The 26,883-nt window shown below is 40.5% G+C and overlaps 1 protein-coding gene across 1 annotated transcript; it reads right to left on the reverse strand.

Annotated features, from left to right (window-relative positions):
• Positions 1–26,883, reverse strand: ISOC1 (isochorismatase domain containing 1). Its single transcript, XM_018569846.1, has 5 exons — positions 26,350–26,883; positions 10,041–10,160; positions 8,105–8,308; positions 5,172–5,288; positions 1–502 (listed from the first exon to the last, which is right to left on the reverse strand). The coding sequence occupies exons 1-5, from the start codon at positions 26,683–26,685 to the stop codon at positions 356–358; spliced, it is 924 nt and encodes a 307-aa protein (XP_018425348.1). The 5' UTR covers positions 26,686–26,883; the 3' UTR covers positions 1–355.

A 26,883-nucleotide genomic window follows, 5' to 3' on the forward strand; every position in this document is an offset into this window, starting at 1 on the left:
TTCACCTATTTTTGTCAATCAACCTTATTTTATGTTGAAATAAATATTGATACCAGAGTAGAACAGAAAACATTCTTCAAGCATTGAGACACACACATCGCACCACGTTAATCCAACGCCCTGACTCTCTTTACTAAGAGAAAAAAACACCTTTATGAAGCTACACATACAAATTATTCACTTCATATTACATACAGGCAAACAATCATTTCATTAACGTATGTGCCCATGAAGATATTGAAGTCGGTATTAGTTTACTGCAAAAAAAAAAACCTCATGCGGGTGTTGCAGTTAAATGGAACTGGTGAAGTCCATAAGGACACTGATTCCAATTGTATTGCCTCTTTGTTTGCAGTTACACTTTGGAGAGGAGTCCTGACTCGGGAGCACTTGCTTTGATAAGGTTTTGAATTTCCTTAAATTTGGGATGGTCCTTATCCCCTACCAGCTGCAAAAGAACAGCCTCGCTGGTGGTGATTATAATTCCATTTCCTGCCAGGCGCTGCAAAATAAGGCACATTCAAAATCAATGAAGCGCATATAACAGATGGAAAAAAATGTTTGTTTTTTTATTATTATTTTTTTAATATGTACACAAAAAATAATCAAGCCAATAGGAATCATATGCATTGTAATTCTTAGAAAATCTTCAGTTTGTATTTATTTATTTAGGTCCAGCCATAGTCATTTACCTCGGTGATAGTCATATCTCCCTCAAATCTACCAAACTGCCCCTATACACACTGTAGTCTGATAATACTCTTTGCAGCCAGAAATCAGGTCATCTTAGCTTATGCTAGGAACATGAGCAGTACAATTATTATTAGGGATGTCCTGATACTAATATCGGTATCGGGGCAATACAGGTCATTTTCACAAGTACTTGTACTCGCAAAAATGCTCCGATAATAAAAAGGTAGATACTGGCCCTTTACATTTTTAAACAAGAGCGGCTGCCTGAGGTCCCGCTCTTGCTAGGGACCTCATGTAGCCTGCTGGGGACCGCACAGCAGCTGTCTTTGACAGTGCTGGTCCAGCCCCACATCTCCTCCTTCCTGCTGCCCACAGAGACCGGCACATCAAAGGACAGCCCCACACCCGCATGTACAGCCCTGGAGCCAGGAACCCACCCATGCAACACAGCCCTGTTGAGACCTGCACACAGCTCTGGGAAGACCCAAACACAGCGATGTATAATTGCTGTACAATCATGGAGTGATAGGATCTGTAGTCCTCTATTGCTGGTTGCCATTCTCCATTGCTGAATAATCATGGATTGAGTTACAGTTCTTCATAATTATAAAGACACTTCCCTAACCTCATTAGTTTGTATTCTTTTACCAAAAAAAGTCACATATCCCTTTAAGAAAAATATATCGGTAATTGGTATTGGTAAATACTTAAGGAGTAAGTACTTGTACTTGATCTTGAAAAATTGAGACATCCCTAACGATTTTTTTTTATAGTAGAGGTGTGATTTTTTTTCTTAGTGAAAACAGGATATTTGGTTATGCTTAACTAAGCCTAACTTGTGTGGTATTAATTCGTGAAGCATCCCAGTGGTATTAAAATCAATCAAGCACTTCTTATGTCTGATGCCTGTACGCAACCTTTAATCCACTGTACCCCATGACCTTTAACCTCCTCTAGTCTCATGCAGTAAGTGATTAAAAGTACAATCCCTATGTATTCAATAATCCCACTACTTGTTAACCACACAATGTGGAAAGAAAATTCCCTTCCAACCCCATAAGCTGCAACATAGCAAACTCCCTTAAACTATTAAAGGAGAACTATGAGGTGAGTGCTTTTCACTCAGCTTCATAGTTCTAGCCGATCTGTGACAATGAGACTGTCACAGGTCAGCTCAGTAGATCGGGAGGTGAGCGAACACATACAGGCGCTCGCTCACTTCTCGATCCTGTGCCGGGAGAGAGCCATGACAAGGGAGGGACTGGATTCCCCCCTCCCCTATCCGATCCTCCAGCGCTGACTGGCGGAACGGACGGGGGAGGGTACAGCTGGCTCTGCCTCTAGATAGGTAGAGACAGCTGTCACTCACGCAGCTGGGTGGATCCAGACATAATTGTCGGGATCTATTCCGGCTGCAGCGTCTCAGTATACCGCAAGCTATAGCTGCGGTATACTCAGCTTAGGGCGACGGGAGGACGCTAGTTTGTGTCCTCCTGTTACCCTTAGGAGAACTATGGGGAAAAGCCCTAACCCCATAGTTCTTTAAAACGTGCAAATTGATCTGGAAATATATGTCCAGTGAAAACAGAGCTTATTTTTTGGGGGATACAGTGGGGAAGAATCCCTGTTGGGTTTTACTGCCATCTGGAGATTTTTAAGAGATAGTGTTTTGTCTGCGTTAGAACTGCTTTGCTGCCCCATATAAATCTATGGGGATGCCAAAGCAGATGAAGCAGGTCAACGGCACCTAATGAATTCTGAGTGATCTCGGAAGTATTTCAACTATCATGACCGGCTGCCCGGCTTCCTGATTGGTCAGTAAGCCAGGCTGCCCCGTCGTGTCATGATGGAGCATGAAGCCTGCTTCTTGATTTGCCGGAAAGCTGGACCCATGCTACCTCTGGATGCCGGTGCCGGTGTCCGCAAGTACCGACAAAAAAATATCGGTACTCGATACCGAGAAGCCGGTATTGGTGCATTCCTATCTAGAAGTATGTGTTTGTTTTGATTGTCATTACTAAACATTTCTAAAAAGGTGTTCTTGTTGTTATTTTAAAGATCTGAGCAAAGTTCCTCTTTAAGGGATTCTTCAGAGACAGAGAAAGAACCGAGGCAATGCCAACCACTCTGGACCTGAAGGGTGCTCCGCAGCTTACTTAACCAGATTCAGTCTGGAAAGCACCCATGTTGAGCTTAGTAGCCTGATGATCACATTTAGGCTCAACCCATAATTGTCAAGTTAGGTGGGGTCTGGCTGCGATATGGTTCAAAAGCCAGGCAGTGGATGAACGCACCGCATAGCTGCAAATCAGTGGATAAAACACAGCAGCCAATCCTCCTGTAAGTGGCAGTATAACCAGAAGGTTTAAGGCTGTGCCCCCTAACAGATGAGAAAGAAATGTATTTTTTTGCTGAATTTACAATTGCAAATGTCATAAGTTGTCTCTTCCTTTAACAGTATGATAAGACATTCATCATCAGACATCCAGCAGTGTGATATGACATTATCATGGCAAATCAGAATGCAGTGGAAAAGTGAAACATTCAGCTAAGCACTGCACATAATGGCATTTTGTTGTAGTCCACTGCTGTTTAACTGGTATAAAGGGGAAGTTACCGTATGTGTGATGCTTTCTGAGTGCACAGCAAATGATGCATGGATTGTGCCTGCGGTGACTACCTTTCAATACTGTAAATGTCAGCAGTGTGTTTAGCCTGAAAATTAAATTTGCCCCTATGCTACAATTATTTAGTGGCTCAGCACAGACACTAGCTGGGGGCACAGAAAGAAAGGTCTTACTTCCATTTAGCTGGGTCATTCAATGCTTAAATCTGCCTTCTTACTTTTACCCATTCGTAATTTCTTTGCTGCTACACATCAGATAACACCAAACATCAGATCTGTATTGATCAGATCAAAAGGTTAAAAGGAGAACTAATGAACAAACAATTTTTCCAAAATGTCTAATGAAAAAGATGTCTGTGTCCAGGGTTAAGCATCATTCCCGATTACATGTGGACAGCAACAGACAGATGCGCTGCCTGTTCGAGTGAACGACAGGCTGACAGTGGCCGCATCTGTACAGACCTACCTGCGATTCCTGCTGCAAGAATTCACAGGTTTTGCAGCTACACCTGAAAAGTAACATTGTGTAACAGGCAGTATATCATTCTTTTTCATGTACATATCCTCACCAGAGGAAACAAAAGAAGGAACAGCATTGTAGGAATTCCAAACAACTACTGTAGGTTTTATACTGCATTGGTTGTAATTATTTCACATCATGTTGCTCTTTGCACTAGCCTATTAAATAAAATAAATATCCAAAAATGTTCAGAATTATAAGAATGCACTGGCTGCTCCTCTCCTCCCACATGAATCAAAATAGTGCAAGGAGTTCCTGAGATTTGGAAAAGTATCTGAAAATGGCCTAAATGGAATGGATTCTATGTACTTCAGCTACCAGTCCCAAGTCTATGCTGTCCTTATGGGTCAGTGTTACCAAGAATAGCTTATTCTCAAAGGAGATCCTGAAGCATCCCGGGAGATGTAGGTTTATGAGTGTATGGTATTTGCTAACAAATGCAGTAAAAAAACAGATCTTCTATTGCAGTTAGTATAGATAAATGCACAATGTTTTCTATTGTTTTGTATGGAAGGCCTATTTGATCCTTGTTATAGGACAAAAACAATAAAGGTTCAAGTTTGTTGTCAAGTCTTGCTCCATTCAGCTGTGCTGCACTGTCAAATTCTTTCCTCCAACATTTACAAATAAATGTGAAATGCAAACAGTAAATCAACACTGTAAAATCAAAACTGTGAAAAATATGTAAAAGTTATTAACAGTAAACCAACACCTTTATTCCCCCCATGCATAGACTGTAACAATCGTATTTCTAATCACTCAACATCATAAATATCTAAAAACACATTTTGTGAGTCCATGCCCCACATTTGTATGATATCCTGTGCAGTTCAACAATAAGAGGTTTCCACCATTAGTACATCTTCCACCGCCACTCTTCTGCCAAAAACTTTCTTTAGCATCTCTTAGTGATCTCCACTCTTAAAACGCTGTTAGCCTTATGCAATGCTATGTGTAAAACAATGTAACTGTACTACCAAGAGAATGTGTACTTGATTTAATAGGAGTCTTAAAAAATCCAATTCAGCAAGCGCTGCAGCCTCATACCAAGGAATTCCCTCCCTCCCATGCTTCATTGTGTGGGGGAGGCTGCGCTGGGCTTACAGCGACAGTGGAGAATAAACAAACGAGCACAATGGCCAAGACTGTCACTCAGTTTCGGGGACATATGGAAGATGACACCAGTAATGACAAGGATTAATTGCTGGAGCACCGAGGTGTGAAAAATGACTGTAAATGCAACTTTTTTTAATATTGGACTGGCATGCATATTTAGTAATGTGATTACAAGATATCCGACTTTACAAATCAGACTTTACAGTGATCTCTTACCTCCAAGGCAAACATTCTGTCCATCATGCTTCGTGACGAAGAGGCATCTGCTACAATATGAACCTCTACTCCTCGTCCAATTAAGTCCAATGCTGTTTGCTGAATACAAACATGAGTCTAAAAGAAGAGATGCAACTTGAAACAAATGTGCATACACTATGCAGTGCGTCCTTTCGCAGACATTTGTCAAACATTAATTATACTGTAGAGTATTGAAAAATGTCACACTAAAAAGCTTCCATCTGACATTGCCCAATGTTGTCAACGCAGATTACAGTGTGAAAAATTTCCAACAGTATATATCGTGAGGACCTTATCTAAAACAATCCATTCAATGTATATCAAGTCAATAGTCAAGTCACACAGCTTAGTGGTTGGTACAATCAGACTGTAATGCATGTGGTCACCTTAAAGCCCAAATGCGGACATTTTTTAAAGTGTCTCTCAGAAGGTTTTTAAAACAAAAAATCAGTTTTTGCTGAAATACTCACCTACTCTCCAGCACTGTCCCATGCAGTGATGCCTTTGTGATACTAGAAGTTCTCAGTCTTCCAGGTTAGATGGCACCCAGTGTCACTCGACCTGGAAGACTGAGGATATTCTGTGATTGCAGAGTGTTATATAGGGCCTTCACCTGTATCACCATGGCTCGCTGCACTTACATACAATGATGTACAGATCAAGTGGGGCCGATATCACTGAGGACCTACCAACGTCACAGAGAATCTGAATAGGAAGAGGACCCTGCAAGTTCATGTGATGAGCCTGAAAACATCTAAAAAAGATACGTTATATTTTTTTTAAATGAGGGTCGATGGGGGGTGGAGGCACCTCGGACTTGTGCTTTAAAGGTCTACATTTTATATTTGGAAATAAAATGTTCTTTGGTTATAGTGTATTTTATTCGGATCTCTGAATTTCTGGATCTGCCGTTTTGCCTTTATGGCAACAGCCGTTGCCATAAAGGCAAAAACTCACAAGCTGTTGTAATGAAAAAGGATTATGCAGGGATTCTGGGAGCAGGAAGTAGATGGATACGGGATTAGATTAACTACATTTTGCTTTGTAAGTACCTGTGCAGTCGCCAGAAAAAAGGAGGTTCAAAGAACCCACTTCACACATTTATTAAACTTACAGAAGATTAAAAATGTTTCATTTAATTCTTCTCGTTCCTTTGTTAGGCAGCATTCGGCTATTCACTCACTGCCGTTCGGCCCCTATGAGAATAGGGGTGAACGGCAGCGAGTGAGCTGCTGGAGCTTCGGCTCAGCCGATCCACATGTTGGATCGGCTGAGTCGAAGTCCTTCTGCACTTCGGCACAGACCGAATCAGACCGATCTACGGCTGAAATCAGGCTCGGCTCGGCTATTCACTCGGCTGCCTTCGGCAGCTTAGTGAATAACCCTGGAAGTCTCTAATTGTATAAGGTTACATTAACTCTGATCCGCTCTGCCGATCTTAATGGAGAAAAAGCTATCAGCTTCAGACTTGAAGCGGACAGCTTTTTCCTCCATAATTCTAGGTGAGGCTCTGCCTCACCTGCCTCCCATGACCGCACGTCCCTGATCTCTATGGCCCCTCACACAAACTTTATCAGTTCAGTCGAGGTTCACGGATACAAAAAAAACTGATGAAAACTGAATCAGTTTACATCAGTTTGCACATGCGTTGTCAGTTCAGTTTACATCCGTTTTTTTACATGTTTTGGGCATTTTGTGATTATAGTATGGTAAATTCAAGGGATGCACCGATACTAGAATCGGTGTTGACACCAAGTATTTGGGCGAGTACTCATCCAAATGCTCCGATACCTTCCCCGATACCAGAACTTCCGGACAGAGGGAGATTTTCATCTAACCGGCAATGCCACGAGGGAACATAGAGCCGGCTTCTCGGCCAACCAGGAAGACGGGCGCCGGGTAATGGTCTGCAATTTGAGATGCATCAGCTCTCCGTTTTGACTCACCAGGACTGATGTAACCTGATATAAACTGATGATCAGTTTACATCAGTTCAGGTTAAGTCAGTTTTTTGGGACTTATGTCGTAATGCAGCCTGGGGGAAAGCAAAGAATCATGGGAATTTACCATACTATTATAGCAAAAGGCCCAAAACGGACATGTAAAAAACGGATGTAAACTGAACTGACAACGGATGTGCAAACTGATGTAAACGGATTCAGTTTTCATCAGTTTTTTTGTATCCTGAACCTCGACTGAACTGATGGCGATCATGTGAAAGGGGCCTAAGGATTAGAAAGGACTATAGCTGTATATCACTGGGTCAGATATCTACCGTAGAAAAGCCTTGCTTGTGCAGACATGCTGAACAAACACATGGAACCCCCTAATAGTAAGAGACTTCAAGGATCAACTAAGGTATGGATTCAACTATTATCAAACAACTGTAAAGAAACTATACTATAGTTTGGTGTGCAGTAGTCAAATACATTTTATGGGTTTTTTTTTTAGAATGAACCAGTTTTTTTATGTTTCATTACTTATCCTTTCATATTTAGGTGATCCTGTCAGAACAGGTATATTGCATTTCTGGTGGCCCAAAAATGCTGCCTCTTCACCTCTGGGTTGAGTATCTGTTTCCTTCACAGCACACAATGCTGTAGGGAAACCACAGCATGTCATGGGGGAGCAGGTATTCTACACTACTGAAAGTGTGGAATATATGCAGTGGCAAACAAGCACCAAAGAGGTAGTTTTTCAAAAAAATAGGCTTCTTTATTACAGGTATGTAATTCTTTACCAGTGACCCTTTGCTGACAGGGTCACTTGAGGTAATAGTAGCAGTTAAAAGACACAAAGTGGAAAAAAAGGGGTAGCAGTTATGCATTTGCAAAACCTTTACATTTATTCTAGTTCCCACGCATGACAGAAACACAAATAAACACAACAAAATTAAACAGGGCCCCACTTACCTCAACTCCAAATAATACAACACTACGAACTCCAGGAATTTCAGCCAACGCTGCTTCAACTTCAGGCAAGACCATGGAGAACTTTGTTTTTGGGACGACAAGTTTCACACCAGTTAGATCAAGCTCCTGTACTGTGCTTCCAAGCCCTTTTGGATACTGTTCTGTGACAATAACAGGAATTCCTAAAATGCGTGCACCTTGCAGCTGAAACAAGATAGGGTAACACCATTGAATTCAGTTAAGGAAGTCAGATAAAGAAACCAACGTCCTGACCCCAGGAACCAACATTTTTCTTCCACAGCTATAAAGACAATAATTCTTACATATACAGAAAAGTTCTTCTGCCAATTTAGATGCAATGGAAGTTGGCTAATATTACTCTTGTTGCAGCCTCTGCTAACATTCATTGGCTGTGCTGAGTATAGAAGCCAGCAGGGAAGATTCTTTCATCCACACGGTTTAATCTGGATGGAGGAATCTATTCATTTGACTGATTGAGAAATCTAAAAGCGTATGGCTAGCTGTAATCTGCACATTTTCTAGCAAACAATGGATCAGCATGGGATCCAGTCAACCAACAGTTTAAAAAAAAAAGACAGCAATGAGAGTCTCAAAATTCTCTTAAAACAATGTTTTCTCCCCTATAGCTCTCCATTGCATTTATTCCAGAGACTTGCTGGAGATGCTATCAAGTGGCCGGTACTCTCCTGCACATTTGGTGGGCGAGCCCTTTTGGACAGACGTATGCACCCTTATTGTGCACATCACAGATGTCCCTCTTCATTTTACGCCTGCCTCTTTTACTGGTTCATTTTGTTACTTCCCTTCATATTTCTAAGCGATTGATGGTGCTACATTTACTAAACACCGCAAAAACTGTAATCCTAGATATTGGAAGTTGCACCAACCTCCCACCATTACAGAATGGCTTTTATGTGTAAATTATGTGGCAGACATGGAAAAAACCCATTCCCTTCAGCAATGACACTAGGACTCGTTACCTCAAGACCTAGATAAGATGGCATATGTTTAAATACACTGATAATAATGCAACCTTCACCACCCAACTTCCTGATTTTTGCTCGATTCTCCTACTCTTCTAGGAATCAGGTCACTCTTCCACCGAAATCTTTTTCTTCTCTTCTTCATCCAATCCCACTTTCCCTTCTTTAGCTCAATTTTTTCTTAGTTCTTGTCCCCCCCTCTTTTTTTGTTGTTTTTTTTTTCCTTTTTCCCTGTGCTACCATTTTCATATTGCTCACACTCCTTTTTTGTGCCATCTTCTTCTGCCCCCTTTTTTGATATGAAACTAAAAGCCTTTTGAGAGAACCTTATCCTCCCAACCTCGCTTTTGCAAGGTCCTTCATTGCTCTCACATTTGGTAATTGTATGCTTTTTTATTACTGAGGCCTAGTTCTCTTGTGCATTAAAAGTAATGTTATACACTGTCTATTGTTGTGATTGTACTGCTGCTTTTCACATTTCTTATTCTGTTATTGGTCGTCTGTGTTTTATATTGTTTTCCATGTTACGGTCACTGCTTGTACCTTGCACTGTTGTATTTGATTATTTTCTTCACTAAAAATTACCTGTGAGAAAGAGAGAGAGAGAACATTGCCAAATGCACTTGACGTTTAAAAGATCCGACATTTCCACTCAATGGGCTTCTTTACCACAGGAAGCACTATCACAATTTATATTTAATCATTATTATGATTAAAATAAATATAGTGGAGCTGCAGCTAACGATTATTTTCAAAATCGATTAGTTAGCCGATTATTAGGTTCGATTAATCGGTTAAATCGGATAAACAATAAAAATCAAGTTTAAAAAATGGCTCCTGTGATAGGACTACTAGTTTGTATTGAGGTTGTAGTCCATCACAGGAGCAAGCTTGGAGCGGTAGAAAACATCAATTTCCTTTACAACACTTACCAATCTCTGGCCCACACTTATTATATCTCCAAAATACTTGATAGCAGGGCGGAATCTCTCTTGCATGTCACAGCAGAAAAACACAGTACTAGCAGGTGTAAGATTCCCAAGTGTTGTCAGCTGAAAGACAATGAATACAAGAATGATCAAAAGGAAACGTGTCACACGAATGATCAAAAGGAAACGTGTCAGCATCAAGTGGGAAATACACACATTTCATACACATTCTTCATGATATTCAAACTGCACATTTAATAAGGCAACTGTCATGTGAGGAATATAGGAGCCATCATTGTTGGCTTGTTTCTGTGCAAACTTGTGGTCTTTCTTTATTACTTTTTTTTTTTTATTAATCATTGAATTCTGATGACTTGTATCTCCCCTGTTAGGACTATAGCAAATGTCCAAATGTATACATTTTTCTCCACTATAGATTATTTTAAAACTATGATGTACCTTGTAATAGAATACTGGTCTTTATGCCCTTAAAGCAAATCCGTGGGAGGAGTAGGAGTAGGAGTAATGCACATGAAAAAAAAAAGTGCTACTTTTTATCTTCCCCGGCAATGTGCACACAGAATAAAACCAAGGAAGCATTTGTTAAAACATGATGTGGCTTCTGATGTTACATTAAAGTAATTAGCAATGCTGCATATATTTTTTCCAAAATGTAATCTAGTTTCTTGATTATAAAGATGCACCCTTAAGTTGCTTTTTTACAAAACCAGGAAATGCACACCTCTACCAGGATAGTAGGTACTGAGCAGAATAGCCGAGCCGAATGCCGCTCGGCGGGATTTGGCTATTCACTTACTGCCGTTCGGCCCCTATGAGAATAGGGGCGAACGGCAGTGAGTGCGCTGCTGGAACTTCGGCTCATCCGATCTAGATGTTGGATCGGCTGAGTCGAAGTCTTTTGCATGTTTGGCTCAGCCCTCCTGAGATGTGTGCAAACCTGGTAATAAACTACAAGAAATGTTTTACATCTATGCTTGCCAACAAGGGTTTCTCCACCAAGTACTAAAGTCATGTTTTGCTTGGGGATCAAATACTTATTTTACTCAGTGAACTGTAACTCAATTTATAACATTTGTATCATGTTTTTTCTGGATTTTTGGTTGATTTTCTGTCTCTAGCATTTAAAATACACCTATGATAAAAATGATAGACCTTTCATTTCTTTGTAAGTGGGCAAACTTACAAAATCTGCAGGGGGTCAAATAATTATTTTCCTCACTGTATTTTCCAGTTCAGAAAATGATACATAAACATTCATTTCCTCTGTATTCTAAATAATTATACCTGCATTCCAGTAACAAAGAAGTACCTAAAGTTGCATTGCTACAAATTATAAATCAATGTGTTAGTAAAGCATTCCACATCTGATATAATGTTTAACAAGCATATGATTAGGTTTACCACTTTAGCTGCAGAAGAAATTGTTTCTAGTTCATAGAGAAAAAAAAAAAACTTGTAAATCTACTTAGTTGATATTTATCATCATTTATAAAAGTTACTGTAGCAAGGAAGACACATTACAAATGATGCTACAGATTGCATCCTAGTAAATTCTATAAAATATAATTAATTGACACTACAGCCTGCTTCTCTGATGTATAAATCAGCAAAAATGGAAATGTATTCAGACAACAAAAGGAGTGCCACAACCTAGAGCAATTACAGGCTATAATAGATTAAAAACTAAGTATCGTGTTATACTGACATGGCGTGGGGCCCATACATGGACCCAATACTTGAGCTCTTTTGATCAGGTCATAGGTCAATGTGGATAGTGGATTGGACAAAAACAATGACTCTGGTGGGTTGAACACAAAAAAGAATGACCATGTAGGATGATCAGCATCCTTCAGAAAGTATAGTGCTGTGATGAAAGGGTCCCCAGACTTGCTGAAGGTTGTCCTGGTCTGCAATGGTAGCTGGCTGGATGCATCTGGAGAAGTGAGGAGCCTGTCCTGTCTGGCTTGGCAGACTGGCAGCTGAACAGTACTGAGGAGAGGTAGGAATCGGCTCACATTGGGACGGTGAAGGTGTCAGGGCAAGCTGGCCAGACGGGGCCGCAGTAAATGGAATGGGGAAATGTTGTGCACTGTGTCTGTGACAGAGTGGCGGCTGGCAAGTGCTGCACGGAGGAGAAACCGCAGTCCACTGAAATGGTGTGTACAGAATGCGTAGGGGAGGATGTTAGGGAAGTGGGAAAGTGTGAAGGACAGAAGTAAGGCAGCAATGCGTTTCGAGGCTGGACGCCTCTTTCTCAAGCCAAAGAACTGAGGGGGAAAGTGGCGGGAGAAGAAATAGAATTTGACAGGTTAGTGGGGCTAAGGGCCGGGAAAAACATGATAGTAAACGTGAGGCGTTAGGATGAACAGATGGAGATCTAACTGGCAGAAACATTACTTTATGAAAAGATATCTAATTCATTAATTAAAAACCTTTTTTACACTCAACTTATATAGGAGGTTGGTAGGTGGAGCAATGAAGGAAACAACCATATATTATAAAAACAAAGTGGGATTGGGTACAATGTATCATAAAAATACAATTAACACGTAACTTTTATTAACTAAAATTAATTTTACAAAGAATTTTGGTCACACGAACCGTAGCACAATTAAAATACTGTCAGGGGTAGTACGTGCAAATAAGCTTTCTAACCTAGCAAGGTTATAGTTTGAGAAATGGTTATTAAAAACATAATCAATTGGATTAGGGATGGTGGAACTTCCCCAAGGAGGAAGGTATATATACTTAATGGGAATGAAGAAGGAGCCCTTTAGGGGCTAGAGTGTTTAATCAGTAGATCCAATAGGTCTCCCGTTTGCATAAACGCTGAAAGCTTTCGGGTGGAGAGAAACAGTCAGGAATATGCTCAATTGCAAAAATGTGGAGATTCTGGATTCTCTTGCTATGTTCGAGAGCACAATGTCTTGGGACACGGTGTTCAAAATCTCCTTTTTCGATGAGTCTTCTATGTTCACCAATCCTCTTACATAAATGGTGTGGCCTACATAAATCGTACCACAGGGACACTTGAACCTGTATATGAGTTAGTCATGCGAGCAAGTGATGCATAGTTTGGTTTGATGTGTGTTATTGATATGGTCTTTAAACTCTGATTGTCCATGATGAATAAATTGGCAGGTCAGACATTTTGTTTTTTTACATTGGAAGGTGCCCACTCTATTGTCAACTAGGAAATGGTTATAGTGGATGTTGGAACCTTGGACAAGTTTGAATAGAACAGAACAGAGTCTGAAGCTGCATCTTGTCTTGCGGAAGTAAACCAGTATCCAGATATATAGCCTTGTATCCACCGCCCGTTATCAACTTAGTATGGGACTACTGAAAGTTAATTGGTTGGCCCACATCTTATTTATGTGCTTCAAAGCGAAGGGGTCAATACTTATGCACTCAAGATTTCTGGGGTTTTTTTTGTCACAATAAAAATTACTTTGCACCTGCAAAGTGATAGGCATGTTGTGTACATCACATTGTATAAACCACCATCAAATCAATTTTAATTTCAGTTTGTAATCCAATAAAACAGAAGAAACACTAAAGAGTGAGGGAGTTGCCCTATGAGCATAGCAAAGCTAGCCCTGGTGCACACACTTGGGGCATGGAACAGACCAAATGGGAGGGGGCTCAAACTAGTATGGTTGTGCGTCCACAGAAAATCACAGGTAATGTTGATGTCCTAGGGACATGATGAGAACATGCGAGTAGGCATTCATGATGTCCACAGAGTCAAAAAAGTCTCCCTAGTTTTTTTTGCAGGTGACATCTTTAAAAAGGCTATCTAGGAAAACACCAAAGAGATGTCCTTCTCCATAAAACAATCTCACGCAGAAAGGCAGGCAAAAAAGTGGAAAGTGCATGTTTGTGCGTAACAGTTGCAATTATTAATGCAGCACCTATTTCTAAAGCACAGTCAGTAACCCTTTGAAGGAAAAACCAGGCAGAAGGAAAAAATACCTGGGCTTACCATAATTGTAGGCCTGGAGAGCCTTTTTTGCTCACAGTACTATAGTACTGAACAAGTGCCACATGCAGAACCCAGTGAACATGTTACATTCCAGGAATTCTTCACGCTTATACAGGTATACTGCAGTCAGGGAACTGGATCACACCAGAAGCTGTGTCAGGGTCCTGGGCCTGTAAAGCGCTCTGTGGCTAAGAAACCAGTGCACTAAAGGATCGATTTATAAAAAAAATGACATAGCTTATCTGTCCGGTGAAACAACATTATGGCTACTAGATGGAGCAAAGACCCTTCTAACATGTATTTATTTTTTATGATCCCCAGCTCCATCGAGTGACCATAAGCGGTATTTTTCCCAATGAGGATAATTAGACCAAAAGAAATTACAATAAGAACATTCATTTTTGCGCCATTATCAGCAGCTGGTTAACTCACACAGAACGAATGTACATGCAGTTTTGCTGAATGAATAAGCTATGCAAATTTTTTTTCTTTTTTTGCCGGGTTTCATTCATATTACAGGTAAGCACATGGGAGTGCCAATGGGTTTTTTGTGTTGTTGTTGTTGCCTGTGTCCAATTCCTCCTTAAAGCAGTATAACCCGATTGTCTCAGATTGTTTTTGATCCTGTGTCCCTTAATGAACGATAAAGCAATACTACTGACAGTATTTTGTTTTACATGAATAAGAGCAAAAAAAAACCAGTTGCTCCTGCCAGAAATCCAGTGCTGTCCTGTAACCTATGGAATGCACAATGTCATATTGAAGTGTTAACCCCTTTGTGACGGGAGACGTACAGTGTACGTCTTGTCACTTTGTGCCTATATGACTGGCCACGTACACTGTACGAAACTTGTGAAAAAAGTGTTTTCTTCTTGTTTTTTTCCTCCATTTTCTTTTTTCTTTTATTCAAACTATGTGAGGGGTTAGGTACACATATGTGATATAAATATGTAGCCCTATCTGTCCTCTAAAAAACTATATATAATATGTGGGTACATTTAGTAAGAAAGTATATTACTGCTGTGGAAGAATCACACAGCAAAAATGTAAAAAGTGTGTCAGTCATTTATGAACAGAAACTGAAAACTAGCTCAGTCATGAAGGGGTTAAGTTAACAGGATTTGTGTTAAGTAGGGATGCACTGACACCGGTTTTTCAGTATGGAGTATGAGTACCAATATTTGCCTTTCGGTACTCGCTGATAACGAATACCAATAACAGTACTTCCGGGAGCATGGAGCCGGATTCCTGGCCAATCAGCATGGAGCCAGCTTCATTGCCAATCAGGTTCCCGTCCGGCTTCATGATTGGCTGAGAAGCCGACTCAATGTTTGGCACTGCTGGTCAGAGGAAATCTCCCTCTAAGTATCGGAGCATTTGAGTGAGTACTTGTAGTGGATCCCTAGTATTAAGATTAACAAAAAAAAATATTTTGCAACGCACCAATTAAACTGTTGGCACTATATAAATCCTTTATAAAATACTACTAATAATAATTAATATTTGTAAAATATTTTTTTAAAGATCTGTTCATAACTACTATTTGAAGACAAGCTTGGTCCTGCTTCCTACTGCAATATTATTACAAAAGATGGCCTCACTGTCCGAAATAGGCTCAAAAAGAAGGGATATGCTTGAATTTTCCAGCTAGTAGGTGCCACATTCTTTCTGCTGGATTCCATCAACATTTGTTTTTTCAACATAAAGGCGATTTCGCTTTGTAATGGCAGCTGCAATTCTACAGAAATATTGTCAGGAATATCTTGCCACCGGATTCCCCATGAGAAGACAGTACACACTTTCAACTGGCTCAGAACTCAAATTGGTATTTGGTGGATTTAACCTTCAAAAGATTACAGAACCAAAAAAAAAATTTTTTGGGCCCAACATCTAAAAAACAAACAAACAAAAAAACAACAACACAAAAGTGTTGTAGAAATGAGCATGGCATAGCCTACTTTATCCCGCGTTTCTAGTCAGCGATGCTGGTAGGTTATATTATTTGCTTTTTTTCTAAAAAGTTTGTCAGCTATCATTAATCGAGTGGTAATAAAGATATTACAATCAGTGAAACAGGATACTGCTTTACTTATTATTTCCGGTAATTTGCAAAGAGATGCTGACACACTTGGGACTGCATCTCCCAGGAAAGATGAAAGCTACAGCTGATGCACAAGGAGGTCAATTCATAACAGGAACAAAAGATAAAAATAACCAAAAAAGAGTTCCATCTGTGCCTGTGCTTAGTAGATAAATTGCAAATACAAAAAAATGATTAAAACAATAGCTGTAGCAATTTAGGCTGTACCCTGTAGGTTTTGTGGTCATAGAGAGGAATGACATGGCTGGACAAAGATCAATGCACTTGAAGCTTTTAAATCTAGCTTTCTTAGAGCTTGGTTTAATAGAAACACGTTTCCCAACTTGGAATCAGTCATGAATGAGCATTTCTAAACATTGCAATCTACAGTATATCAGTATATCAGTATATATATATATATATATATATCTATATCTATACATACATACATACATACATACATACATACATGCACACACACACACACATACATATGTATACACATATACACATTACCCTGTTAAGTGCTGTAGCAAGGGCTAAAATAACCTGTGCTGGCAGCACATAAAAGAGTCGGGACTGTGGCTCTCTAATGCAAAGCAGCAGTCTGACATCCCCCCGCACACTGCTGAAGGACGCATGAGCACTGTTGAATACAACAGTGATCAGAAGGGGTATGTCAGCCTGCAGAATAGCAGGGTCACTGCTTTGTCTGAGGGGCATGAGCTCCTACTTTCATATGTGCTGCCAGCACCGTTTGTGCAGTCCTTATGAACCTACTGGCTTCTACAGTATTTTTTTTATTCCAGAATTTTACAATAATTTGTCAAGCCTAACCTTAAAAGGAGGTTTTATATCCGAATACCCAAAAGAAACTCTGACAAGTATTAGAAAATTTTATTTGGAAGTTAACAAAAAAAACAAAACACCCATAGAAATAAAAAGCTTTACAATGATATGCTGTATTTTACATGTCCAGTCACTAAGGGGTAAATGTACGATATTGCATGTTTTATCTCAATAAAAGAACTAAAACAAGCTTTGTTAAGAGAACACATTCCAAAGCTCATCTTAGATTTTAAACAGAATGAAAATTATAGCTATATTTTTTGACAGCAATAAAACAGACAACAGTGATTCATGGAACCGGAGACCATGAGAATTTTTCAGAAATAAACTCAGAGGACCTGGGAAATAAAAGAATCAATGGGAATCTGGGGCTCTGAAGCAAAATATTATACATAACACAATAACACTGCGCCAGAACCTAACTAAGACGTGTTGATTTATGTGTGATTGGAAGATTAAAGAGACATTGTCATTTTACTCATTCAGAGCAAGGTGACAGTATGCTTGAAAAGTGCCCCCCCTCGATAATACTCCAACAGCGCCCCCCCATCAATCCTGCCCCTGCTGCACCTGGCAACAATACCCAGTGCTTCTAGGATTTGGGGAGCATGTAAAGTCGTCCCATGGTAACATGCTCCAGCCTAGCAGCCAATTTCTGTACATTTTTGACCATCAAGTTTCTAAACAGTTGGATCCAAAACTCTCAGCTCAACTTCCTTGAACTTCCTGTCCAGTACACGATCACAAGGGACAGAGCTGTCTCCAGAAGCTGAGCATCTACTAGCTTATGAGGGGAGTGTCTTGCTGTGACTGTGTTTTTGTGGAGACACACAAAGCTTACTAGAAAACACAAGGGTGACTCCATAGAACTCTGCAAGGGAAAGAATCCACCCCGAAACAGGATATCAGGACCAGTGCTCAGGGGACCAGCTGATTCTACAGAAATCTAAAACTTTAAAATATCAAGAAGCAGCATCCATTGTAATGGATTTAATCAACATTCAAAATAGGTTAAAACATTTTTGATTTTAATATCACTTTCTTCGTGTATAGAAATAGAGAGAAATTTCTTGTACACATACTGCAAAGTGAAGAACTATACTATAGTCTAAAGTTTATAGTCAAAAATGACATATGCCAAGTATTTTTATTCAAATACTGAGCTAAAATATAATGACCACTGCTCTTTTTTTCTTATTACAGAATCTCCTTTTTCTACCTTATGTAACTGTTTGAATTGCAAAGTGGCTGTGTCTATTTATGTGAACTGTGCTAGATTTCAAATTTTAGTTTCTTGTCCCTGATGATTATCTCTCTCTGCTCTAAAAGTCTGTCAAAAGCAATTTATATGACTCCGCAAAAGCACGGGGATTGTGACAAATCTGTCTATCTGTATTCTTTTAAAGCAAATCCAAAATCCAGGGGAAAGAAAATGTATATATTACAGCTTCCCAGTTCTTTGATGTGGAAGGTGCATTTATTTTTCCATCTTATTGATCTGGTGATTCTGCCAGTAATACGGTACTGTCATAGGATGACAATGATCACTCACCATACTATCTCTGTGGAAAAGCAGCGTGGTCACCCTAGGTCAGGCCTAGAGAAACCTTTCCTCATCTCTTCAACTCAACAGAGGGGAAAGGTTCTGTAGCTTGCAGCAAAGGCAGAGAGCACCTGGTTTGTGGTAAGAGCAATTGTTATTTATTTGGTTGTTGCATGCATCAAAGCAGATATAACAAAAAAAAAAACGTTCAATAGTGTATTTACAGACCAAAATAAGAGAAGTCTTATAAAAATAAAATGTAATCAGAGTATCCTATTCAAAATAAGGGCTTGTTCACACCAAATCGCTCACAAAGCTTCCCCCTGCGTTCTGGGGCGGGAGGGGGCGTGGCGGTGCATTGAACTCAATGGCACCGCAGTCACACACCCCCCGCAGTGCGATAGGAGGCATGGCAAACATTGCCTGCGTTCCGTTCCACTGCAAACACAAAAAAATGCTGCATGCTCTTTTTTTGCGTTTGCAGTGGAACGGAACACAGGCAATGTTTTGCCACGCGTCCAATCGCTCTGCGGGCGCGGTGCAATACCCAATTGCTTTCACGTGTATAAAAAAAAAAAACAAAACACACACCTAAGTACTACAAGAAAAATGTAAACCACCACTGCTGTTCTATGCAAGTTGGCTGGCTGCCATACACTTCCAAATGCTTCTATACTGTCCAAGTCACTGAGTGGGAACAACTTTGCAGAATTTAGCGAATGTACAATTAGAGCCCATTCACACCAGGGCGGCTGTGGATTAGTGCGGTTTCAAAAAGGGAGGTTTTGGGAGTTTTTAATTGCGTTTCAGCGCTGAAACGCAATAAAAAATGCCCCAAACCGCACTGATCAGTGGGGCAAAAAAGGGCTAGGGAGCAGTTTGGATCTAGCGTTCGCATGAACGAACCCCGTAGCAATGTATGAGATCGTTCATGTCAGCGGATCCATGTGGCCGAACCACCATGGTGTGAATGGGGCCTTAAGCTGGTCACCCTCCAATGACATTAGCGGTCACAAAACTTTGTTCCATTTTTGCCATGTTTACATTAGTTGGTTATTAGAGTCACTTTTGTCACATATGCATGTGTATATATAGTCTTACCTGAAAGCACATGCATCTTTAATGATCATTATGTTGTTATGCGTTTACTGAATTTTTAGGTGCATGTGCTTTTAAGACCACCATATTTAATTTGTAAATGCTATATAAAAAAAGGTTCCTCCCCAACTTGCCCCCATATCTATCATTAAGCCCTTTTTGGGTGAAACATGCCATAGTAAGGCTTGGTCTGGGCAGATTCTTTTACGATCTTGTCCTGGAACAATAAAGTTTTGTGAACGATGATGTCACTGGAGTGCGCCCGGCTTGTTTGTTCATTCCAAGTGAGGAGCGCTGGACAGCTCCATTGACCGGCACCTTGAAATCCACAGAGACGATTGCGGGCTTTGAGCAGCAGGTCCCTTTAGGACTGAATGCAAAATTCTGACTTCTTGCTTTAGTTAGTGGCTCAAAGAAATAAAGCCAGAGACAGCCAGTAACCTAGCATTTTCAGACAGGGAGAGCAGGAACGGCAGCTGGCATATGCCTCTCAATGCAGGTCTCTTTTAAAGGACACCTATCAAGAGAGAAAGAGGATCATTGCTGACCTTTTCCCCTGAAAATCCTATTTGCCTGGCTGCCATGTTGACTCTCTGGATTAAATACTATGAGCTATGAGGAGGTTGTTTCTCCTATTTAAGCCATTTCTTCCAGTAATCTTTTTTTAAATACTAACACCAGGTTGACAGAGAAATGTTTATTTTTATGAAGATATTCCAATCCATTGAATGGTTACAGTAATAACGAGTAATTTTCCTGCATATTCTAAATTCTTCAATAGCTACAGCAAGTCCTCTCACTATAGGCAGCCTGCAGAAAACTACAAGGGGCAGATATAACACCAGTCACCCCACACAGGAAGACGTGACCAGTCTTTATAAAAGGAAAGTCCTGCAAAGGCAAAGTGCAGAGGTTTCTTCATGCTGGATAACTACAAAGAAATACACAAAGTACCCCAAGATTCAGGTAAGAATACATATGCCTCTATCAAACCAATACTTTTTTAGCCTGGATTTCAGTCCAGTAAATTCCATACAAATAACTCTTAAAGCTGTTTGTACTAGAATATGATGGACTAAAAACTTACAAACCTCCTAATCCAAGGGTGCAGAGACATTAAAGTGTAACCAAAAGTACTTAAAGTGACATGAAAGCTACAATTCCCCCTCTGCCCAATGCTGTTTTAAAGGACTTAGCCTATGTGATGCCTCTTGATCTGAACAGCTTCTTCCTTCCACTCGTTTTTCAAAGTCCTTCCAGCGCTGGTGCCAGTCTCTGATACAGCGCAGATTTCTCAGGTCCCATGGTGTCTGTCTGACGTGCACGCTCACGGCTGCATCCATTCAGCTTCTGTGCCGCTCTCTTCCCCGCCCCTCCAATGCTCTGGACTGTGTATGCGCCAGCCCACACTTCCTCCTTCACAACGTTCGGGAGCTGTGACTCCTGCAACAGGACCAAGTGACGTTGACACAGGGAAGTTTATTGGTATTTGCCAACTTTTTTTATTGTTGGGGCATATATCTATTGTTTACTAGCAGTAGATAGATGCCAAAAAAAGACTTTAATTCTACTTTAACCTCCCTGGCGGTATTACCGAGTGTGGCTCGGGGTTAATTTTCAGTACCAAAAGCTGTAACCCCGAGTCACACTTGGGATTGCACAAAAGTGTCACTTACCTTGTCCCTGCGAGCCCGCGGTGTCCTCTGCTGTGTTCGCCCAGTTTCGTTTTCGGGCGTTACAGCGGGGGACGGAGCCGGCGGGAAGTTCAAACATGACATTTACACAGAATACAATGTAATCTGCTATAATTACACATATTTATCAAACTATTTCACTTCAATTTTGTTCAGTGCCCTGCCTGCACTTTTACTGTACTCTATTGACTGTGGTACGGATCAGCAGCACCCCCAGAATTCCCATTATACATGTAAACCAAAACACTGAAATCTCATACAAGCTTTTAGCATGTTAATGTAATTTAACAAAAGTAATTTTCATTTTTTTTTCTGCAGTTTTCATTAAAATAAATCCCTGGTAATCCTGCCATGATCCACTTTTATCACCATCAAGAAACCCACCCAGAGAAATGTCATGGAGCTATCACTTAAGTGCATGAATGTAGACAAGAAGTGGCTGTAGGAAATCAGAAGTGCTGAGATTCAACAAAGGATGAAAAAAGGCTCTGAAGCTGCAATCATCAGCTCCTGTGAATCTCTACACAATATTATCTACAGATGCTGAGTCTCTTCTGCTCAAGGTACCTCTTTACTTTATACCTGTCTCTGTTCCTCCATATTGTAAGGAATTTATCTGGTGAACACTAGACAACACCCTCCATTAAGGTTAATCCTCTTGCTTCCTAAATTTTAAATTGTTCCAAACGCAGAGCATTAGTCTTCCTTTTCTATAAAATAGCTCCACCAGATTCAATTGAAACTGTTCCACCAAGCACAATATACATCAGCCAGACTTAAACTAGGTCCTTCCAACTTGTCCATGGATGTCGTTGGACCGGTTATCCAAAACTTCTGATCAGAGATTAATTACTTAATTTCCATAGCCCCAGGGTCTCCCTATATGTACTGAAAATAAAACTGCCTCTTAGATAATTGTAAATCTCCCATAATGCCTAACACCGCCATTACTCTAACACTTTCAGGGTTATTCACAAAAGGGTGAAGAGTTTGGAGAAGGCAGGAGAAGTGAACAGCCTAGGCTAAAATAGCTTATTTGGAAAAATTCTCCAATTCATCACACTTTCAGTTCAGCTATTTTGTCCTAGATTGGAGAAGGCAGGAGAACTGAACTCTTCACCCTTTTGTGAATAACCCTGTTTATTTTTATGCCAAAAAATTAATCCTAACGACATGGAAGAAACCATCCTTAAACATATGTAAAAATATGATAATTTCCAACCTACCTTCTAACCTATAATGTATGTGATAATTTATGTAATTGGATTACAACACATGGCAGAATGGAATTTGAGATACCTCGAGTTGTATTGTTATAGTTTCAACAATTGCACATCTTATAACCGTTAAAAATATGTCCCTGGCGGTATTCGAGTGTGGCTCGGGGTTAATTTTCAGTACCAAAAGCTGTAACCCTTAAGCCACACTCGGGATTGCGCAAAAGTGTCCATAGATGTAAAATATATATATATATATATTTCATATTGGATAAATGTGTATTTTGGTGGTATGGAATGTAACAATATTGTGTTCAAATAATTCTTTTTTTGTAGGACTTGCCATGTAACTTGGATAATAAATGTTTTTTTGTACCAATAAATTGTTTATATATCCCAGAGGCATATTTTTTGTTATGTAAATTGCTTTCAACTATACCTGTTCCCACTAATGAGCTACATTGCAATGTGTTGTAGAAAAGTGCTGCATGATGCATTTTGGATATGCAGATCTTCAGTTTGATATTCAAAGGATATCTATATTTAGAGCTATACGGAGGCTTTTACTTTAATTGGATAAAGACTTTCAAAGACGTATCACATGTAGTCTTAGAACACACAGCAAGGCACATACTGGGAGAATAAACTCATCTAGAAAGCCAGTTACCTCTGGGAATTTGTAATAATCAGAATCTTCACTTACCAAATTGCTCTATCAGTGAGTTACTTCAGTGCAGATCAGACAGGAACTTATTTCCTGCCTGAGATCAGTGCCAATAACAGACACTTAAAAAAAGGTAGACTAGGTTTACATGACTGAAAGGTAAAAGCTTTATTAATTGGCAGATTTACCCTTCTTCAGCAACCTAAAGGGAGTGCCTGTCTTCAGCACTGGGAAGAAGCAGGTCCTACAGGGACCCACAGCCACACGCTGAGCCTATACAGCAATGCCCTGAGCAAGAAGCAAAGCAGCCTAATGGAAAGTTACTTAATGGAAATATGGAGGTCGCTATTGCTCACATCTTCTGAAAATGCTAGTGGCCTGACTGGCATGCTGATCCACTTATTTAAAATAGGTTAGTTTTTAACAAAAAATCCTGCATGGGTTTTTCCACCCTTCTCCTATCTATTATGCCCTCACAGACAGATGCAAGGCGGATCTGCTCTCTATTTTGCAGCCCTCTACCACAAGCCAGGTTAACCTCTATTGTTCTGCTGGTGGCCTGTGCTGCAGTCACACTTACAAGTGCTATAGAAATTAATGAGAGAGCCGACACAGCTCTCCTATTTATTAATATGGAACTTGTTGTCATGCCTGTACACTGCAGGATGGGCGTCCAGTGGAAAAATAGATATAACATTGACCGGCGTAATAGAGGTCCAGGCACTGAGCCAGGTTTATGGTTCATCTGGCTCAACAGGTTCATGATGCATCGGAGATCTCTCTAGGGGCATAATTGATAGGACTGGTATACAGAAACCTACACAGGGTTCTTAGATAACAAGTGAACTTTTATATACTTTTGTCCCTACATACTAGTCAATGACTTCTGAATATTAAGTAAGGACACCCCTTCAACACAAGTCTGCAGCAGCAGCTCTTACTTAATAAACGTATTCAGTGTGGAACGGTGTGTGGCCAAATTCTTCCTTTACCATATACTGTATTTTCTGGCGTATAAGACGACTTTTTATACTTAAAAACATCCCCCCGAAAATCGGGGTTCGTCTTGTACGCCGGGTATACAATGTGAACTTTGTGCGGTAATACTGTATGTACGGTGGCTTTGGCTACATACAGTATACCGCGCTGAGCCAATCACGGCGAGCGATGTACACATCCTCTGCCAATCCGAACAGGCTTTGTATTCATTAATAGAATACATCGCTCGCCGTGATTGGCTCAGCGCGGTATACTGTATGTAGCTGAAGCTACCGTACATACAGTATTATCGCACATCCAGCGGGCTGTCAGATTAGTGGGTGTATTTGGCTGGTAGACAAGACCCTATCATGGCTCCAGCAAGAAGGAAATATGAAGCCTCGGAAGGGGGGGTTGTCTTATACAACGAGTATAGACCAAAACCTATGTTTTAACTGGAAAATTAAGGCATCCCCTTATACACCCAGTCGGCTTATACGCCAAAAAAAACAGTACCTGTTTGGTTGGAGCGGGGACACACTCCTGCTGGCGAGCACCCAGCTGTCTTTCTGCTGCTAAAGCCGTGGAGAAGCAGTGTTTTATATCTATGCTTTGATGAAATATCATATGCTTCACTAAAGGAAATATGTTGCCCGCGGCAACCTATTTGCATCTTTCCTAGCCTGTTCTGTCTTGTACTAGAAAAATGAGAGCTGGAAACCGATTGGATGAGCAACATCGGCATGTTCATATTGTAACGCTGGGTAACAACTATAAGCTGGTGGGTTTAAAGTTTTATGAAACTAAGCCCCAGGAACCAAATCTATCAATCATTCTTCCCACAGGAAGCGCAAGATGTGTACTCTCCTTTCTGATGCCAGCATTCAGAACTACAGGAATATGTACATATCACACAGTTCTAATGGGGAAAAATGCATTTGTATCTGCTGTCTTGGTGTGGTCATCATATAAAGCCACATGGTGACCATACTTATAGCATGTATAGATTGCCAATGTATGTACAGTTGGTACCGGGAACAGTATAGTTTCAGGAAGTAAACATAAACGTCAGTCTGTCTATCTCATATACAGATTAAAGAACGGGATGAGAATATGATATCTTACATAAATATCTTCTACATAGCTCATTTCTTTATATAATATTTCATACAATACATAATACAATGACATTTATAGAATACATAACGTGTATTCTATAAAATTCATAAGCAGATGTTTCTGAATGATTGCTTTTCAACTTTTCGCAATCTGAAAAGCTTTCATCCTAATTAACTCATTAAGACAAAAAAGGACAATTACATTTTAATGCATGAAAGTTAAATAAAAAGGAGGGTTTAAAGGCTCTTTTGTGGTTTGAAATACCCCGTAGGTTGCAGCTCTTATCTGCAGAATGCATTTATTACATTACAGTAAATACAGTACAGATCTACTGTATTCGCATTTAACCCACTAATTTCCGGACGATTCTTTCCACTGTTCTGTCTTATTACCGTCTGAAGACAACCACTGAGAATTATTCAGGGCAGCAGCATGCAGATCTTTTTTTTTATTAAAAGCAAGCAACGCTGGAAGAGAAATAATCATCAGTGCCTTAGATACCAAGGAAACAAGCTGGACTACTTTTACACGATATTGATGCAGCCTGTATTTCAGTCCTTGGCATGAAAGATCTCTATGACAATACTACTCATTAATGAAAGGGAATGTTGACACATTAACTGCCTAAAAACAGAATGACTTAGCTGCTCTCTGTTGTCATTCATTCTACCCAAGACAGATGCGTTAGTTATGGATGGACCCCGGAGGGCTGCATTACCTTGTCATTTCTTGAGCTCTCCGGAAAAAGATTTTCCTGTCAGGGTTGACGGCTCTGTTCTTTCTGACCCTGAAGTCCCATGTCTACTGTAGACGGACTCTCACCTGTTCTACTGTATTCAGAGCAAGATGCCCTCATGGGTGACCCAGGAATAGTGACGAGATCTTGGTGCTGAAGGCTCCAACAGAGGCAGGCGGATAATGAAACCTACCAGCATCTACCCAGAACTAAAATATCAGTTTCAGATAGAGTTTCATTTTAAAGCAAGCTCCATGACTGTGAGATTTGCAAATCAAATTGCATATGACATCCATGGCACACCTGTAGGCATTACATTGGCACTGACCTGAATTTGCAGTGGTACCAGGCGGACTTTACACCTGTCGCTGACCACAAAGCCTTTGGGTAGGTCGATGTACTGCCCCCATTCCTCAGCGAAGAGCTGCACAACAAACTTCCGATGCATGTCGATCTGATCCCCGTACAGGTTGAGGAACTTCTGGATCAAGACTTCATAGCCGGTGCCGTGTGGCACAGAAGAAGGCCGGGCAAACACGGAGAAGCAGAATAGAACGGGCACACTGCTGCTGCTGCCACCACAACTCCCTAGTGCTCCGCTGCAGCTGTTCTGACTGGCAGGGCAGCTGTTCACCTGTGCTGCACACACTGGCTGTTCTGCCATGTTCACCAGCTGCTGTGGACAAAGACAGAAAAAAGGGTGTTATACCGGATTGTTATGACCAGCCCCCAACACATCGTGTAAGTGCAACTCCTACTGTCACCCCAGAGAGGGGAGGAGAGATGAAGGATGCAAGCAGTGGGTGGAGAGGGGACAGCCTAGGTGATTGCCTTTCCAAAGACATGAGATTCCCAGCTTCCT

This window comes from Nanorana parkeri, unplaced genomic scaffold (genome assembly GCF_000935625.1).
Source record: "Nanorana parkeri isolate BGI_ZX_2015 unplaced genomic scaffold, ASM93562v1 scaffold1410, whole genome shotgun sequence".
Taxonomy (NCBI): Eukaryota; Metazoa; Chordata; class Amphibia; order Anura; family Dicroglossidae; genus Nanorana; species Nanorana parkeri.